Below are 20,146 nucleotides of genomic sequence, written 5' to 3'. Positions count from 1 at the left end.
ACTTTCTCGAGGGCTCGGCAGTTCTTCTTGGAGCTCTTGAGTTCGTCGGTGAACCATGGTGTTTTTCTGCTGCAGGGTCTGCTGGGCGGGGTTCTCAGAGGGGCGAGTTCGTCCGCGCCATTGTTGATCCACTTCGTGAGGTTGTCGGCGGCCTGGCTGGGGTTCGCTGAGCTGGCGGGGGGGTGCTGGCTCAGGGAAGCGGTGAGCTGGTCGGCTGTGATCTTGTTCCAGCTTCTTCGGGCAACCTGTTGCTGGTGGTGGTGGATCGTCGTTCTTTTGAAGCTGAAGTGGACGCAGCTGTGGTCCGTCCAGTGGAGTCCTGTTGCGTGGCTGAAGGTGACGTCTTTGCTGGATGAGAAGACGGCGTCGAGTGTGTGTCCGGCGAGGTGGGTGGGGGTGGTCACCAGTTGCTTGAGTCCGAGGTTGGCGAGGTTGTCGAGCAGGCTGATGGTGTTGCGGTCGCTGTTGTTCTCCAGGTGGAAGTTGAGGTCCCCCAGGAGGATGTAGTCGGCGGAGGGGAGGGCATGCGGGCTGACGAAGTCGGCGATGTCCTCGCTGAATCGTGTGCGTGGGCCCGGGGGTCGGTAGATCAGGGTGCCTCTGAGGGTGGTCTTCGGGTTGGTGTGGATCTGGAAGTGCAGGTGTTCAGCGGTGGTTAGGGTGTCGTCGGTGTTGGTCGTTATGCGGATGGTGTCTCTGTGGATGATGGCAATGCCTCCTCCCGTCAGGTTGGCGGTGCGGTCCCTCCGGATGATCTTGTAGCCCTCCGGGATGGCGATGGCGATGTCTGGGGCTGAGGAGGCGTTCATCCAGGTCTCGGTGAGGAAGGCAACGTCAGGGGCGGTGGTGTCGAGGAGGTTCCAGAGTTCTACGGCGTGTCTGTGGACGGAGCGGGTGTTGAGCAGGATGCACTTGAGGTGGTTGCTGCTGATGTTCGGCTTGGCGAGTGCTGGTGCAGGGTGAGTCCAGATGCAGGTGAACTTGCAGGCGTGGCAGCTGAAGGGTCCGTGGGTGTGCTTCGGGGCGGCTCGATGACATCCTGGGATGCGGCCGGTGTTGAGTGCGATGAGATCGGCGGCGTTGTAGGTTCGTCGGGTCGGCTTCCGTCGGTGGGGGCCAGGGGTCCTGGCGCTGGTCGCGATTCGGTCGCGGACGGGCGCAGACGGGCTTACCTTTGGCGCGCCTTCGGCGCACAATCGGCGCGCCCGCTGCGCGTCAACGCTGCGCGTTCGCACGGTCGCCATATAAGGCGAAGTGCGCGGGTGGGCGGAGCAGCTGGGAGGCGGGAGCGGGGAGGGAACAGAAGGAAAAAAGGGGCGAAGTCAGCGGTAGTGGCGGGAGCGGGGAGCGGGAAGGGGAGACGGAGGGCGGCGAGATAGGCGGGAAACCAGGAAGGAAAACGCTAACACGGGCAACAAATACCAAAACAGTACAGGCACAAATGAGGTCAGAACGCTAAGTACGCACAAAAGTAAGAGAAAAATACAGGCACAAATGATGGTCAAAACAATACGGCACAAAAGTAAGAAAAATACAGGCACAAATGATGGTCAAAACAAAGAAAAACAAACAGCAGCGGAGTCAGCCGGCAGCGAGGCAGCGAGGCAGAGGGCAAGGCGATGGGGCACACACGCAGCAGCTGGTGGCCGTGCGGCGCGGGGGTGTCCCACAAATGTGTTGTATGTCTTCATAAAATTTTTTCCTGTATTCTTTCAGGAATGCCATCTTCTCTACAGACCCGTGCTGAATTGATCAAGTATCTGACTATGGTGATTTTCACAAGTTCCGCTCAGCATGCTGCTGTCAACAGTGGGCAGGTAATTGTAAATATGTCTCTAGTACTGTAAGTGGTGGAAAAAGTAACTAACGGAACATAAGTGTAGAAAACTCATCTGTACCATATACATCTTAAAAAGCAATTGCCAGGTATTGGTACTTTACTGTCTCTAGACTAGGTCTTCGATATATAAATATCGCATACATACAAACATCAGTACAAGAGGATCAGTAGGGGGCGTGGCCAGAGTTGTGACCCTGCAAGGTACTTCTCTCCTGAGTTCCTCACATCGAGCCCCCAATCTCCCCGTCATGACCCGTTATTGGCGTTGAGGTTGTTCCTCAGCAATTTCTTCCTGGGTCGAAATCCTGGTGATGAGTGTGAAGACCTTCCCCTGACCTGGTGAGTTGGTGCAGGAAGGCTGGTCGGTCTGGGGAGAGGAGTGACAGTGGCCATCTTATGAGCAACCTGGAGCGGCGAGTCGTCTGATTTGATCTGAGTGGAGGCCTCCACTAGTGACGGACGACTGCGGCGGTGGCCCACCATTAACCACCATCTATGTGAGTCAGGAGCACCGGTGGGGGTGATTTCCCTCTGTGCCCACCCACTGTGCTGCCTGTGGCCCAGATCCCCTTTGTGCATGGCTCATGCACCAACATGCCTACAGTGGCCCAGGGGCCATGCCGGGCCCAGGCCCAGAGCACTGCCACCACCATGGAGTTTACGGGGGCTGGCTGGGGGACTGTCAAGGCAAGATATGTTTCTCAGGCGCAGTACCCTCCAGAGGCCCACCTTCTGGCAGTTCTGACTCTGATTTCTAAAACAAAGGTGATCAGAATGGCCAAATGAGGGGAAGGGTATTATGAAGGGTACCGCGGCGAGGGAGACCTAAAACAGATGATCCAGCACGTGAGCAAATGTATTATAAACCCCAATTACAGCATTATATTTGGCACATATGCATTTGACCTGCAGTATTTGGTTACCTGTAAGAAGAAAGGCATGCTCTTGTCCTATATATTTCTGTATATGAAAGGTATTGCTTTATCTTATAGAAGAACAATAGCAATCTTCCACACTAAAAGAATCTCAGGAGGCATAATATATGTGTCTCGCTCTGAATTTATCCCAGAATGTTCGAAAAGTTAAGCCTGAGAGGTTAGTTGTCAAGATCACACGAGCATACTATTGTTTCTATATCTCCAATGTTCTTTAGCCTGGTAGAAATACTGCACCGGATATGTTCCTAGAAATTCAAATATTAACTAAACACTCCTTTTCTATTCACATGGAGAAAAACACCTGAAACGTCAGGTTTTGCTTCCAGAATTCCTGCACCAAGCTGACATTTCTTGAGAAAGCTACAGGCAGAGAGACTGAAGATGTCCCACCTGCTTCAGGTCATCTGATGGGAAATAACTGTAACAGGAAATGCTTCCAGGAAAAACATGCTGGAAATTAGGCTGCCCGTGGCTCATGCAGTGGGCCACCTTAAAAAGGGAGCCACCGTAGTGCCTCATTAGGCACACTGCCACACCCCTCGAGCCAAGGGAACCACAGAGAGGAGTCCCCAAGTATGGCATGCATGTCGAGTCATTTCCCGCGAACGGAGGGCAGGGCTGCGGTACTTATACCTGCCCCTGTTCATCCGGAGCCCTCTTTGGCTCGGGACACGCCATCGTATGGGGGTCGCATTGCGCATTGTCGGGCAGGAACTCTGGTTGAGTCAGAAGAGTTGGCCGTGAGTTGGCTGTGCCCCCCTTTTTTCTTCTTGGTGTCCCCAGTCTCTTGTAGATGGGACAGTTTGCCCCCCGCCACAGCTCTGCAGCTGTTGCAAGCACATGGGCTACAAGAGAGCGGCACAGTCACTCGGGTTGGGATACAGGGGTGGCAACAATTCTGAGCTCTCGAATTTAAATACATTTCCCCCTCCGTGGCCTCTCGGGGCACTCACCAAGATAGACGAGAATAGTCCACTGGGAGGCGTTATGGTACAAGGCTCGGGGAGAGATTTACACCAGCTCCTCCTGGCAAGTCCCGTCTGCATGTCATCCACCCAGAAGGTATTCCCAGGTGTCGAGCCAGCCCTTGGGGGGTGGTTTTATGGTTGGGCTCACCGGCTTGCTAGTGTGGGGTCTTCATGCTCGCTCTCCCCCACCTGTCTTGTAGACCATATGCTGGTGTGTCTTGGGCCCTCCGGCATCTTTTTAGGAGTAGCGTAACTGGTAAGTTCAATCTCTGTAAATGGCTAGGGTGCGGGTTCAACCAAGCAAAGGGCAAGACTGGGGTCTAAGGTGCTCCAGTTAAGGCATTGGCTCACTTAGAGGCCCGGTTAGGCGGTTTGGAGCTGGGGAGCATGTCCTTTCCCGAGGGATGACCTAAGTGTCGGCCCACTAGCGTGCTACGCCAGCCTTACGGGTGGCGCTGCCTAGGGCGCTTGGCGGAGTCTAAGAGGGGGACTTGGATGGTTACAGGATTAGTCGGGCCTCTCTCCGGGCCCTGGTCATGGCTGAGCATGCCCTGGATACTTGTGGCAATGCTGGGGCGGCAGGAAAAATCGATTGGGTGCGCGGCTTTGCACCTGGTTGCCGGTCAGGCATGATGGGGCCGAAGGGATGGACCGTACCCTCTTGTTTAGCTTTAGACATGTCTGTGCACTCTCCCAGCAGCTCCGCAAGGCTGGGGCAGTTTAAATTTATGATTATTACTTGACGTCGCACCCGACCATTGGTCCGCACGCACAGACCACGAGCGGGTCAGTGGGAGATGCAAGCAACTGCCAGAGAGAGTGTTCTCGAGAGTGGGCTCGAGAGAGTATGGGCAGGCACTCCGGTACTGGACCACAGGGGGAACCAGCGGCCATGGCACCCTCCAGATGCTGCATGGTGCTGCCACCTCAGTGGTTCTCCTGCCAGTAGCAGTACATTGCCCCGCGAGGCCCCAGCAGGCGGTTTCCTCACTGCACCATTTTCTGGCTAGTTGTGAGGTTCCTGAGTATCCCGGCCATCAACAGCGGCCGCATGGATTTGCAGGCAGCCGCTACTAAACACGTAATGAGGGCATCGTCCTGGGATGCGAAACACAGGACAGCAGCAAAACTATTTTGTAACAAGGGTACTCCGGATCTCTGCAACCTGTGCAATGTGTGAGTGGTACGTGTTGGCGTAAGGTGTTAGGAGTAGGTATCACAAAGTGTGCAGGCTTACCAGTACTAGTTAGATGCCCTACCTGTAGGATGGCAGTCGCCTTATGGCAAAGTGATGATGGCATGTATGTATTCTTGAGACCAGGGCCTAGAGGCACAGTGATATAGGTAATTATTGTCTTATGTGGTTATGTGCCCCCCTTTTATTTGCCCGCTGCAAGGAGGTGGGACAGTGATCACCAACAGTGCAAGGTAGATTTCTGTGAATGCTTTAATCCACCAGATAAATGAATCCGTGTAAAATTAGTTTTTCAGCATTGTACATAATACCCACAGGGGGACAGAGACGACCAGGCCATTCAGTACTCAGCAGGTATAAGTTGCCCTGAGACAAGGTATTTAAACTGCCTCAAGGTTAGAGGGTGGCAGTGGGGGTGGGGGGAGAACGTTCTACTTCCTGACCTTCCCCATTGATGCTAAGTACAAAGGGGCCTAGGGTGTGTGATGCACCCCAAGTGGGACAGGCACGACCAGGGTACTAATAAGCTTGTTAATCGGAAACTCCTCCAAACCCTATCAGCTGTTTTTTCAATCACGCAAACCCCCCTTCTCTGTTCCAGTCAAGGTAGTGTGTTCATTTTGGTCATCACGTACAGGTCATCGGCCTCACAGCAAACAAGAGGGACTAAGACGCACAGGGTAAGTCAGCCGTTTGGGGTTTGAAGCCTTGGGGGGTGGACCCAGGCGTTGGGGCCTGGAGTAGTGGACGCTAGCTTGGCATAGAAGGATAACCAGTGCTTATCTCTTACACCTCACACTCATCAGACTACGCTTCATCAGGTCATCGTTTGTATTAAAACAAAGTGAGAAAGTAAGTATGGCAAAGTTGGGGCCAAAAGGAACAAACCCTGGGGCAACATAGGCATACCCGATCTGCTCAGATCAGCGGTCGATTAGGGGTGCAGAGACCAACCTCTATCACGTTTCTCAATCCTTGCAGGACCTGCCAAGGGGTTTCTAGGGCTCCAGGGCAAGGGCATGGATAGACAGGGATCACCCCTTCTGTTTGCGAAGATTACCACTGTCAGTGACTCCCAGCCTAGCATGTCGCAGAATGCAGTTTGGGTGAGTTTCATGGAAATTGTGAAGGCAAAAGGACTGGAGTGGGCTAGGGGCATACTCCACATGCGAGATCCAGAAGACTCCGGGGCTATATTGACATGCCAGCCAGGGCCAACTGAAATGGGCCAGCTTGCCTACGAACAAGGAATTCCCTGCAGAGGCACCTGCACCAAAAGTTAGAGCGACAGCGCTGCAGCTCGAAGCAGAGATCGTGACTGTGCCGGCAAGCACAGTGGACACAACCTCAGCTAGCAGTGAAAACATTGACAAAATGGGTAAGCTGATGGACTCCATGGTAAGCATTATGTAGGACTTCAAAACCAGTTTTGTTAACCAAAGACCACAGTTCAAATGCGCGTGGACACAGCTTCGTTGGGAGGAGTGGCACATGCAATGGCAAAGGTATGGGGCAAGTATGCCAGTGCCAAGCATACAGAGTCCAGTCGCCACCCCCCCCACCAAGGTGTCTCCGGCGGCACAATCTGAGAAGCAATCACTGGCAACACAGGCCACTAGTTCACAAGTTCAATTTTTATTGTATGATTACTTACAATCATTACAAATTACATAAAAAAACATGTATCCACATAGGTCAAGGCCACTACTAACACCACAGCAAGCAGCAGCTTCCCAGCATTGATTGGTCAACCCATACAAGTAGCCACTACCCCTGTCCTCCCAGCAGGCACTCAATAGCCCAGCGCGCAATGTGTGATACTGGACACACCGATCTATTCCCAAGATGTAAGGCCCAGCACCACGTGAGTAAGGCAGCTAAAGCAACTTCCATGATGGCAGAGTGGCTGCCGTAGGTTACAGTTGCCCCCTTAGTATCGGGCCAATGCTCCTTGGCATGGAAGGTGCCATTGGTGGCCAAAGAGGGGATCCGGAGGCAGGAATTTGTAGACAAATGTTCACTCTTTATGCACAGGTTGGATGGTTTAAACAGGAGGAATATGGGAGGAAAGGATGATGATAAAAAAGCAAAATACTAGGCATGGCCTGAGAAGATCACCGAGAACTGATTAGAGTCTTTCTCCGTACTCTCAGATATAGTAATGAAGAAATATCCAGATCAGTGCCCTGGCTTTTTAAGTATTCCCATTCTATCCATAATGAGGCCATAAAGTCGGGTGGCACTGGGTGGTACAACTACGACAGAGAGTTTAGGAAGAAGATGGCCATGTGTCCGGAGTTGGGTTGGAATCAGAAGGAAGTCCAGATTTGGATGGAGTATATGGGTAAGTTCACCCCGCATCAAAAGGATGCCTTTAGCAAAAACCAGAATGGGCCGGCACCTTTCAAAGCACATGGCCAGACAGGGAGGTGCTTCTTCAAGCAGCCCTTTCAAGGGGCGCAGGGAAGTGCTGGCCAGAGGAAGGGTGGGAAACAGTTAAACATCGGCACTTCCAGGCTGTTCAATAGAGGGTCCTGCTCTTGGGGGAAGGCATGCAACTTTGCCCACAGTTGCAACAAGTGTGGGTCTCCTCCACAGCAGCGGCCTGCAGCATCAAGCGGGAGACCCCCTCCACATACACCACCAGACAGGACAGTTAGCCAGGATCAGGAAGCTGAATCACCCAGCCCCCCCCCCCCCCACCCCACCTTCAGCACACCAGTGGCTGACAGCTCTGGCCTAAGACCAGCCTACCTCCCGGTCAGCCTCCCCAGCTCGTGGCAGTGCAGCTAAGGGCTCCTTGCTGCTAACTTTGGACAACCTCCTCCCTTTGCTCAGGGCTTACCCCAACACTAAGGATGGCTTGCTCTTCGCCAAACGTTTCGGAATCCCTTATCTAGGCCCTCTGGGATGCAGGGATGAGGACAACCTTGGGACTGGTCCCTAAAAAATAGCCAGGGAGTTTCATATTGATCCACCATTTGTCACACCCCAAAGGCAATTCAGTGAACCACTGGGTGGAGTATGGAACCTGTTCGGTCTCCTACTGCTCTATTGATGTGGCAGTGGACATGGTGAGGAGAGCGGGGAAAGGGGCCTGGTTAGCAAATGTGGACATTGAATCAGCTTTCCGCTTGTTGCTGTTTCACCCAGAGCGTCATCACATGCAGGGTTTCAAGTGGCAGGGACAGTTTCACTATGACAAGTGTATACTGATGGGCTGCGCTAAATCCTGCGCTTACTTCGCGGCATTCAGCTGTTTTCTGCAATGGGGACTCACATGGTTCCATGGCGTAGAAGGGGTGACTCATTACTTAGATGACTTCCTATTCTTTGGAGGATTGGGGACGCAGGATTGCAGTGAAGCACTACAGTGCTTCCAAGAGCTGACGGATCACCTACGAGTCCCCTTGGTGCCAGGTAAGCCCGAGGGTCCAGCGCAGGTTCTCACTTTCCTGGGCATCTAGCTGGACACGGTAGAGGACGTGTCCAGACTTCTGGCAGGGAAGGTTCAGAACTTATATCAGGATATCCAGGCCATCCGGGAAAATGACAAGGCATCCTTAGGCGTAATTCAGAGCCTGTTAGGAAAACTACATTTCGCAGCCAGGGTGGTCCCAGTGGGCAGAGTTTTTGCTAGAAGGCTAGCCAGGGCCACCGCCAAAGTAAAGAAGAAACACCACATGGTCAGTCTGAGTAAAGGTTTGAAAGATGACCTCAAAATTTGGGCAGAATTCTTGGTGGATTTCAATGGCATTGTGATATGGAAATCACCATGGACAGGCAGCCCTGAACTGTGCTTATTTACAGACACATCAGGCAGGGAGGGATTTGGCGCCATAATGGGGAGTGAGTGGTGTGCTGAAAAATGGCTGAATGCTTGGAGGAGAAAGAAAATCACTGCAAATGGCATGGTACCGGAACTGTTTCCCATAGTGACAGCCCTTCACTTATACCCTGAGGCTTTAGCATCCAAGAGAGTTCTGTTTTGGTCAGACAACATGGCGCTGGTGCAGGCTATCGATGGGCAGGCAGCAAAGTGTCCTCTAGTACTTTGCTTACTAAGGCAGCTAGTGAGGGCTTGTCTGCACAACAATGTCGATTTCCGGGCGAGGCACATTCAAGGAGTCAAAAACATGGCCACTGACGCTCTCTCTCGTTTTCAGTGACGCAGTTTCCGGGAGGAATAGTGGTGAGCAAGAGCAGAGATTACCTCTTTCCCTGCACTCCTCTGGCATATTCTCGGGTCGAACAGCGATTAAAGAAACTGGATGAACCGTTCCTCTTACCAGGTCACTAATTGAATTCCACACATTGCAAGGCATGATGGATGCTGTTCACAAGGCCACATATTCACCTTTCGAGGCCAGTCTCTTTGCGGCTGCATTCAGCCTGGCATTTTTTGGTGCCTTCAGAATCAGTGAACGTGTAGCTAGGTTGAAAAAGGATGGGTCAGGGGACACTTTATGCAGCCAGGATATCCTGTTGATAAGTAACTCTCTAAGGATGCACTTCAGAAGATCCAAAACTGACCGGGCGGGGGCATGGGAAAGAAGTAGTGTTGCAGCCCTCGGGGGAAAGAGGGTGCTGCCCAGTTGGGCTGGTCAGCGATTATTTAGCCATCCACCCTAGATAAGCAGGGTAATTCATAATTCATGCAGACCTAGTGCCCCTCACAAAAGTCCAGGTGGACCGGATTATGAGGTCTTGCCTGGTGTCATCAGGACAAAGTCACCCAGGGAAACAATTTTCTAGTCATTCATTACGTTTGATCGGCCACATCGGCTTTCAAGATTGGTCTCCCAGCTGAGCACATTAAAAAGGTGGGACTTCGAGACTCACGCTTTTATGAGCGCTATATTCACCCATGATGGTTTTAACAGGATATAGGGGATGGCAAGGTGAAACAGTCTACTTGAGTTTGATGTGTGTAATGTGTAAACATTAAATAGCTTGTGAAGATGTGCTTCCCTTTAGTTTCACCAGGGTTCAAGGTGTGGGTGATCGGCCACTTGTACATCACCAGGTTGGCGTAATGGGCAGAAAACAGGACATAGGGGCATATGTAGGTAATCTACACTTTGCGATTCTGCAATAGCGATTTTTAAGAAATCGCTATTTGAGAAACACAAAATGGAATGTAGGTAATAATTCGCAATTTTTTTGCGATTACCTAATAATCCTTAATTGTGATTTGCAAATTGTGAATCGCAATTAAGGAATGAGTACCCCATTCATTTCTATGGGCCAAGAGGCCCATAGGAATGAAGGGGGATACATTCTCAAATTGCGATTTTCTATGAGAAAATCGCAATTTGAGAATTGCAATTCCAAGGGTGCCAGGGTGTCCAAAGGACACCTGTTTCACCCCTGGAATGTGCTTGTAAGTACATGTGGTGCACAGACATGCCCTAAGGGCATGTCTGTGCGCCACATGGCACTTTGATTTTTTTTAAAAATGCATTTTTAAAGGAAATCGCAAAATACCATCTACTTGGAGTAGGTGGTATTTTACGATTCCTTAAGCCTGAATCGCATTTTTTAATTGACTCCTACATAGCATTTAAGGAATCTCAAAATTGCGATTCCTTAAATGCTTGAGCAAAATAAGGAATCGCAATTTTTGCGATTCCTTATTTTGCTAATATGCACCTACATATCAAAACGCCATTTGCGATTCGCAAACGCCGAAATTCGCAGAATTTCAGCGTAAGCGAATCGCAAGCGGCTACCTACATATGCCCCTTGGAAGCATGGATTCTCCCAGACACAGATAGACTGTCTGGGGTACCCCAGCATGTGATGTCACAGCTTGCTCAACAAACTGCGCCAGAGACTAGCTGGGTGAAGAGGGCCCCCAAACATTTTGGCCATCCACCTTGGAGGCAACGACCTCATGGTTATGGGGAGAGGGGCATTGTTACAGGTAATGAAGGCTGACATGGGTGAAACCAGCAAATACATTGGTCAATGTGAGCTATGGTGGTCAGAGATAGTCCCGCCAAGCCTCTGGCAGGGTGCCAAGTCGGGGAGGCTATAGAACATTGCCGAAGAAGGGTAAACCGCGCCATATGCAAGTTTGCAGAGCAGAGGGGTTTGGCTTCATCAGACACGGGTTAATACATGCCAACACCAAAGGGTATTTTTAGGAGGATGGGGTGCACCTGTCTAAGGTGGGCATTGATCGGTTCTTATTAGATATTGGAGAGGCGCTGGAAACAGCTGGGTGCAAGTGAAGTAAACTGATAGCCTTAGTGGGGGGGGCTCTGGTGGTGACGGTGGCCAAATTTAGGGCATTGGCGGAGTTACAGGGCAATATGGAGGTGGAAGAGTATAGAAGGGTACCTCTTCAGGGTCACAAGAGGGGTGCCTGGACCAAACCCCAGGAGTCTTTATGGCAGGTCCCTGGAGGAAAATCGTCGATGCCCCGCTAGTCCTTTGGGCGCTGTAAGCCTGAACAACCGGGGGCTTGCCTTGCAATGCTCTGCCCTTAAAAGGGCATGAGTAAAGTGATGGACCGGTGGTACACGGTATTCAAGGGGGAATCCCCTCATAAATGGTAGCACAGATTGGGTTGGCCATAGTGCAATTTGGCTCTTCAGGCGGGCAGGGCAGTTTAGGTCAGTCACTGCTACCTGCCCTTGGATCGCCCGTAACTTAACCCACCACATTGGCATACTTTGCATGAAATAAACCTGCAGCAAACTTTTCCCAGCAAAATTGTGTTGCATCATTATTTATTCCAATAGCATGCTGAGTTCTGCAAGGTTGGGGAGGGTTGCCTATATAGGCACTACCCAGCTGCTTACGACAGCAATAATCCTCACTCAGGCAGGGCGTGGCCGTCTTCATAGGACTATGGCGGCCGCGACGTCTGCACATCACGAATGGGGTACAACTTAAAAGAGAGAATAATAACATAACAACAAGCGCAATTTATCTTCCTAATGTGCAGAGCTGAGGAAACTGTGATGCATTATTCTACTGCATTTGAGAAGTGAAACAATGAACTTTACACAATCAGAAAGTGCATGCACGAAAGCACTGAGTCCATAATTACAGACAATGACATTGCAAATGTCTCTGCTATCGAACATCATAGCAGCAATCTCCTAGTCTACAGCATAGCTATTTTAGCAGCATAGCTATTTCTTCCTTGCATGTTATAAGTTATTCACAATGTTTTTTTTTGCTTTCAGTTGTATGGCAGAACACATGCCTTACTCAGCAGACCGCTTGTTCATGGATGCCAGAGAGAGCATGACAGGGGCGCACTGGCCCCTGCCTTTGCCGTCTATCCCTTGATTCTGGTGAGATTACTTGGCGACGGCTCCCTCCCAAGATTAGGCTTTATGATCGACTTGGGCCTGTGATACACAGAGGCTATAACAGGTTTGGCGCTGAGGCCTGAGTGGGGAAGTACATAGGGGGAATAGTACTTATTTGTGAGGATGGGCCCTGTGATGCGCTTGGGACTGCTTGGGGTTGGCGACCCCCCATCTATGAGAGGTTGTGTGGGGTATGGATTGTACTTTCAACGAGGCCTATGATGTACACCATACTGGACTCTGGGTTGGGTTCATCCACTTTTAGTGTGTGCTACTCTGAGCGCATTCTTCACAGTGAGATGATCTGACACCCTTCAGACTGCTCCCTGCAGATCATCTCTTTGGGCCAGTGACTGTGTGGGCATAATACTGTTGGTGGTGTACACATCCAAGCTGATTTATGAGGACTCACTGTGCCGAGCTGGACATACTGGGCCTTTGCTCCTTTTGTGCCATTTGCTCGGGCACCGCAGATCTTCTGTAGCACAGCTGGCGAGGGACCTGCCTTCAACTGGTTGAGTGCTTCAGGCTGAGGGGCTTATTGTTGTGTTAGTCCCACCATGGCAGTGCCTAAGGTTAAACCTCAATGTTCTTTTTCAATCCGCTACAGACTTCAAAGGTCTTATTCCTCATGATTGGCGGATACTGACTCTCAGCCCCAACCTGTGGCCCACACCAGAGATTCTGATTCCCAGGCTCCTGTGACAAAAAAGGAAATTAGGCTACTATTGGCCAAGTTCCGCACAGATCCATCCCCTCATTCATAGATCCTCATTGAGGTGGCGCTTCTGGACCGAGTTCTCAGTGAAGGTATTAAGGACTCTTTTGAACACATAATATGGGCGATCTGTCACCTGCCACCCTGTGGGATGCCGCAAAGGCTTTTTTTTAGGGCTGACTAATTTCCCACTCTGCAGCCTGTGAAAGGGTGAACAAGCTTTGCAAACAGGAGCCTGAGAATCAGATCCAACAGGCATGATGCGCCATGAAGAGGGTAGCTCCGACAGGCCTTTGAGAAAGTAGAGGCAGCTTAGATGCAAGCTTGTACATTTATTCATGTATTAATGACATTGGCTGCTAAGAAGCTTCTGTATGTCAACCAAGCCTGCTATGAGAAGGGGGATAAAGCAGACAGACTCCTGGCACATAAATTATGCATTTGTGCTACCTGCAGCCATATTGGGGAGCTGGTGGATGAAGAGGGTTGCATCCATCTAGAGGCAGAGGAGATCTTGAGATCTTCCATAGTTAATATTCCACTGAATACCATGCTCAACAGCTTGACACTCAGGGTCAAAAAGTATACTTGAGCACCTATGTCCCCCCCAATAGATCTGAGGAGTTGTGCCTTTAGAACAATGACATTACTCCGGATGAGGTTCAAGTGACAATTGGCCGCCTCTACATCCGTAAGGCACTGGTCCCCAACAGCTATACAACAAAATATACAGCAGAAAAAAAAACCTGAATCCTAATCACATCAAGACAGTCCCACACAGAAAGCAACACATTTATATAACTTTTTTGTGTTTCATTTTCAAAAAATATATATACATTTCTTTCAATTTACAATCCATTATTTTTCAATAAATATTTTGTACAATGATCAATACAATTCAATATGACTCACATCTCAATCTAATTCATTGGAGTCCCGACATCGACGAAGCAGTATGGAAAATTGAGGTACATGTCTCAACAACATAAAAAATAGAATAATATATACATAAACAACAACCACAAAAATAGTGAAGAAAGTTGATAATCAGAAAAAAAACAGTTTAACAACAACAAAACATACATCATAAACATTCACCACCACAAAAAATGCACCAACGTGCGTTTCGGAATCTCATGTACCATCCTTCCTCAGGGCTCTGATGGTATGTTACATATTTTGTTAAGCCTTATACATTCATTTTCATTTAACAAGGCATTAAATATTCGTAGTTGAAGCTTCGTCAATCAAATTTGCAGAAAATAGGCAACATTCGATGAAGAGTATCCAGAGCAAAGACCTTATCCTAGGTCGAACACTGTATGGCAACAACCGCCTCGACATGCGGTTCGAAGTGTCTGATGTCTTTATTTACATAGAGATCAAAAAGAGGGGATCGAATCGTTGTGAACTGTGGATGAACAGCCACGTCTCCAGCATTAATTCAGAGTTTTGTATTTTCCAATATTCTGATATAGTATAATCTTCCCTCGGACCCACTCAAAAAGCTCCGTCCATTGTAGCTCCTCTACCTCAACTGGGTCAGAATAAATTTGTGAAAGGAATATTCCCTCAACGGATAGAGGCCCGCCATAAACCTCGCATTCTGTAGATACCCAACAGCTATACTGCAAAGTTTTATAAATCTTATGCCACCCACCTGATTGATACTTTAGTGCGGGTCTTTAAATCTTGTTTGAGGACAGGAGTGGTCACAGATACCATGCTTGTGTCACAGAATACTGTTCTTCTGGAAATGGGAAAGCCTGCCTCACTAAGGTCCTAGATAAAATCTCCCTAGGACATAAAATGAAAACTTTTATTCTGGACAACTTTCAGAAACCTACCACTAAGCTTAAACTTAATTGCTCCTTTTCCAGATCTGTTCAGATCACATGAGGCACCCATCAGGAATGCCCATTGTCCCCTTCAATATTTGCCCTTACAATGGAACCATTTGTGGCTAAAGTTCAGGCTAACCCTTGCATTAGTAGTGTGGTGGTTGATGGTGTGGAACATAATCTTGCTTTATGCGCTGATAACATTCTTTGTTTCTTATATCACTGTTCTGGGATTCATGGAGGAGCTTGAGGTCTTCTCTCAGGTGTCCGCCTCTAAAATTAATTATCCGGAGTCAAAGGATATGGCGATTGCTGAGCCCCACAACAGTCTTCAAGGCACAACTCGAGACTGTGGTTTCCAATGGGAGACCCAATCCATTATTTATCTATGGATATATATGCTGCCTCTGACCAAAGATTTATCTCCTTGCAACATACCCCCTCAACTCACAGCCCTCTTTAAGGATTTATATTATTGGTGGAACCTTGAGATCTTTTGGTTAGGCAGACTCAACAGTGTGAACATGAATTTTATGCTTCAGTTGTTTTCCAGTCCTGCCCTTACTTTTTCGATCCACACACATATTAATGCAAAACTCCTGGATTTTATATGGGGAGGTAAGTCCCAATGTGTGGCAAGAGCAACGCTGAGTATACCGGTTTCAGAGGGTGGCCTCGGCTTTCCAAATTTGACTTAACCCGACACAACAGCTTTAGATTGACTCAAGCACTCGTTTAATGTTTTTTAAACAAAATAACATTTTTTTTAAATGTAAAATGACTCAAGCACCCCATTAGTATGGCGGGCCCTTCACACGCCTGGCCCTCCAGGGACACGAGCATCCCATATAGTCAATCTATCTCACTAACGTACATCATAAAGGCATATCTTGCCTCTACCGTTATCTCTTACAGGTGACAACTCTTCGCAAGCATGCCTATGTACAGCAATGGGAAAGGGGGTTGGCAACAGATATCTGATGACACTTGGGGAAGCATTTGGCAAAGAGCGGCTACATCTTCAATTTGTGAATATATTGACCCACTGTTAGACTGGATAAGGTGTTTGGGAGTTCAGATTTGGGTTGTAAGGGGTGTGGATAGAGGGGGACATTTCCACACACATTCTGGGTTGAGATTCAAGGACAGTGAAATCCATGACAAATGTTCTACTCCCACTGGAACCACTGATGCTTCTCTTATGTGACATAGGGGATAATCAAATTTTTCCCATATCGAATCCTACGGGTCACTTCCTCTCTCACGTCCTGGTGGCATGGTTGTGTGTGGCACAGATGTGGAAGCACCCTCTTCCTAATTATGTGTTTGGGAAAGGTGTGGCCTATTTACACAATGGAGAAATTGATTTCTATTATCCGGACCGGGTGGCCAAATTCAATGTTATATGGCGCCCGTTTACTACCCATATCAAGAGCCAGCAGTGGGCGGGAGGGCTTCATATGACAATGTCCAATGTAATAAGCACCTGTGATAGCCACACTATGTCCGCTTCTGACCCTGTGGAGGGATCTGGTGAAATGGAATATCTGTGTCTGTGCCCGTGGTGGGGTGGGGTGTTGTATCGATTATTCCCAAAATGCCCGGGTGTAGCTGATATGCTATTCTGTCCACTTGTATTATCTTGTTTTTTTTACTGAGCAAGAATCTTTATTCCTCGCAGATTTGTACAATGTGTCTTGTTTACTTGTTTTTGGCGGAAAATGCTAAATAAAATAGATTAACAAAATCAAGGGGCTCATTAGAGCACATTGTGTTTGTTACCTTAGAAGTTGACCCGAGGAGGTCCAGAGGTTACCAGAGGGCATTGCTCTGGAAGGGGAAGTTTTGGTTTTCCTAGAACCATTAAGTCTTCACCAATGTGCCCTTTGCAATTTTGGACAGGAGCCCAAATCGGAGTTTAAACAATTGGTGCAGACTTTACTCCTGATGGGTCATTGCGCAGGTGTTTTCCTTCATTGCACCCTAGTAACCAGGCAACGTTTGGAAAGATGGTACGCTATCAGCTGAGTATGGATGCCTCAAGAAGGAGACTCAATGTTCATATCCTTTTGGAATTACCCCTTGGTCTGTGGTAATTCCTTGTATATAAACTCTAGCTGACATTCTAACTCTCCATTAAAAGACAGAGTTTTCCAACCTTCTCTCTAATGGTGATTTTATACCTAGCAATAACACTTTTCCTGCACTGAACTCTTGTTTCTGTCTTAGAATGATATTTGTTTGGATTTCCAAATAAAATTGTTTTTTTTATATGGCAGTCTGACAATCCTGGTTCTGGTTGTGTTATATAAATCTAATTAATTAAAACAATTGCAGCCTTCAAATGTAGCCTATTTCTTTCTTTTGGGCTTGTGCCACTTTAGTTTGATTTCATCTCCTGGATGCCGAACACTCCTGGGACAATGCGTCAACCTCCCCCCAAGACCAAAGGCACCGCAACCCTGGAAAGTGTCCTCGAGATCTTGCCCGATGTGGGCGCTACTACAAACTTAATGGTGACTGCCAGGGTCCTGAGTGATGAGCCCGGTGACAGGGTAAGCATTGCTTACTCCCCTTGTGTATGTTAGGAGTCTTGAGTTGTGGGTAAACAGTACCTCCTTGTGAGTTATTTGCATAGGAATACCTGGCATTACATTTTGTCCAACACTGTCCTCCATAAGGTGGATTGTTACATAGATAATTCAGTATGATGGAATGAATGAACCAAAGAGGGGCTTCATGCTTTGAATAAACCAGCTGCTTTTGGAATAGGAATGCAACACACCAACAATAATACAATTATGCTTGGCATAGTAACTAGGTTGAGTCATTTTCATTTGTTGCACCGTGTGCTTCTTTAAATGTTCTTTAATAGACTCATGAGATGGCACTTCAGAGTTATTTTGGAAACAGTGAGTGTGGGGCATTCTTTGGAAGCAGTGAGTACCAGTGATGTAGCCTAGAATGGCACAATCAGACTCTGGGTCCTGTACTCTGTGGTTAGGGTGTGGACAGCAAGTTCTGATAGTAAATTCCTGGAGGGAGCGTGACCTCTTTTTACGTGACTGCAAATGTATTGTAGAGGGTCGAATTTTCGACATGAGCCTCCCATCTTTCTGCGAAAGGAAGTGGTGAGCTTCTGCCTTGGGAGGTTGAGTAAGTTTTTGCAGGCACAGTTCTGAACCCTGTCTAGTGGGGAGAAGGGCTTTTGAGGGTGGGTACTGAGTAGCTAATCTAATTTACAAACTGTTACTGACTTAATTGGTCTTGGTGGTGTGAAAAATAAGACCTGGCTATTTCTCTGATATTTAACATGTGGTCGCGTTCTGCAGTGTCTGTGATAATAGAAGAGTTAAAGTGAACCCCAAGGTTTCTGGCTGAGTATGAGAAAGTCTAAATGTCTCAATGAAAGTCTATAGATCTAGAATCTGCGATGCCGGTGTGGAGGTGGAGAGAAAGTGAAGACCCTCAGATTAGGGGGTGGAGGGGAATTGAACAAGGCATGAGAGCTACCCTACATCTGACCGTAGAGAAGCAGTCAGATTCATGGGTAGAGGGTATAAAATGATACTATTTGTGTAAACAGTGTAAAGGCAACAAGAGCAGTTACAGGTGAGGTCATCAAGGAAGATGGTGTATACGGAGAATAAAAAGTGGTCCTAGCATAGATCCTTGAGACCCAGAGTTGCCATGGAACCAGTGGTGATCTCCTACAGAGTGAGCTAAAAGATGAGAACCACTGAAAAACTCAAGGAGGTGAGGGAAACAAGTAAAGCTGATTTCATGTTTAGGCTGTCGTAAACCAACATGATCACTTAGAAAACTTCCACCAGCATTCCTTGCTTTTTTTGTTGCTTCCCTCATATATTCTCTTGATTTATGATAATAAATGTTTCTTTTATTTTTTTAAGAGGCCTTTAGGCACATATCCTGATGAACTTTTTACAGAGGAGGAACCCAAACGGTGCATCAAGGCCTTCCAGGAACGCCTGTCCCAGATATCTGCAGAGATTGAAAGCAGAAACGAATCCCTGCCTGTCAAGTACAACTACATGAACCCCAAAGTGATTGAGAATAGCGTCTCCATATAACTGCAACTAACTAAACAACCAGCAAGAAGATCCCACACTCCTCCCTAGTCAGTAAATTGCATCTCTAGGCCCACATCCCACTCTTTTCTAGATCCTGACCAGTCAAATATCAGCATCACTGGACCTTGGTCAGGGGTCACTTCAAGAGCTCCAGTGTTACAGGTGCTAAAAATGGAAACAGACTGTGTTTGCAATAGGTCCAGTGCAGCGAGAGAGATAAGCATTCACACAAAGTAAGGCATTTTATTTACAAACAAGATCTAATTGGAATCTGGCATCTTCCAAACAACTCTCTTGGATGTACTTAAAAGATGAAGAAACCAAAGATTTCTCTGGTATGTCTCAGTAAGTTTTAGATAACATTGATTGGCTGAGAGAAAGAGACGTATGGAATTGATGCAGACCTGTAACCATTAGAGAAATCACTGAACAAACAATATTGTGGAATACAAATGTAGGCACACTGATTGTCTGTTCGTGCTTGTAATAAACTTTAATAAACAATCTTTGCAAATTAAAGACATGATCATAAAATGTGTCCTTTTCTTTGAACTGTTTAGAAATGTGTACTTGTTTGTATCCCTTTTTTTTCTGGTGTAGACCATTGATGGAGTAAATGTAGTTTTGGGTCTTTAATAACTGAAGAGGTGAGAGACATAAGAACAAAGATTAAATTCAGGTGGATGTGAGTAGCACACCAGCAAGAATAAGACTATGCACATTTCAACCTATTTACAAGTAATTTGCTCAAAGGAGAATGCGTAAAAACAAGCCTTGACAAAGATGAGCATCAATGCACATATCCAAAGTAACATATCTGCAGACATTTATGCACACAGGGGAGAATAGTTCATGCTCTCCCCATTCAAAAATTGCCATTGTTACAAGAAAAACCTACTAGTAAATATTTAATATTCTGTGTCCCCAATCTGACTTTAGCCTCTTTGCCATAATGATACTCCTGTATCAATGAAAAAAAGAACCTTAATATCTTTAATATTAAAAGATAGCTTGGTTTGCCTGATTGCTTCATCAAAATGTTTCATGAAAGTCTGTTACAAATGTTTTTAGCCAGGGTATGTGGAGAAAAAAGATGCTTCTTTAAACAAATCAAATGTCTCTTTTCATGTTTTACCAAAATGTCTTTTTCATATCACTGCATGGAGAAAGATAACATTTTTGACACTTGGCAAAAGTGGGAAAATATCTCCCTAGTTCCTCACCACC

The 20,146-nt window shown here is 47.7% G+C and overlaps 1 protein-coding gene across 1 annotated transcript in view; it reads left to right on the top strand.

Moving 5' to 3' along the window:
- LOC144799600 (hydroperoxide isomerase ALOXE3-like) overlaps positions 1 to 19,438 on the top strand; it is a 634,644-nt gene extending 615,206 nt beyond the window's left edge. The window contains exons 12-14 of the mRNA XM_078670997.1: positions 1,717 to 1,817; positions 17,213 to 17,383; positions 18,740 to 19,438. Coding sequence (XP_078527123.1) covers positions 1,717 to 1,817; positions 17,213 to 17,383; positions 18,740 to 18,919 — 452 coding nt within the window. The 3' untranslated portion in view covers positions 18,920 to 19,438. The remainder of the gene's footprint in view (positions 1 to 1,716; positions 1,818 to 17,212; positions 17,384 to 18,739) is intronic.
- Positions 19,439 to 20,146: the final 708 nt, after the last annotated feature.

Source organism: Lissotriton helveticus, chromosome 12 (genome assembly GCF_964261635.1).
Source record: "Lissotriton helveticus chromosome 12, aLisHel1.1, whole genome shotgun sequence".
Lineage (NCBI taxonomy): Eukaryota > Metazoa > Chordata > Amphibia > Caudata > Salamandridae > Lissotriton > Lissotriton helveticus.
Note: the sequence above shows the minus strand (reverse complement) of the source record. Positions and strands in the feature narration are given on the sequence as shown.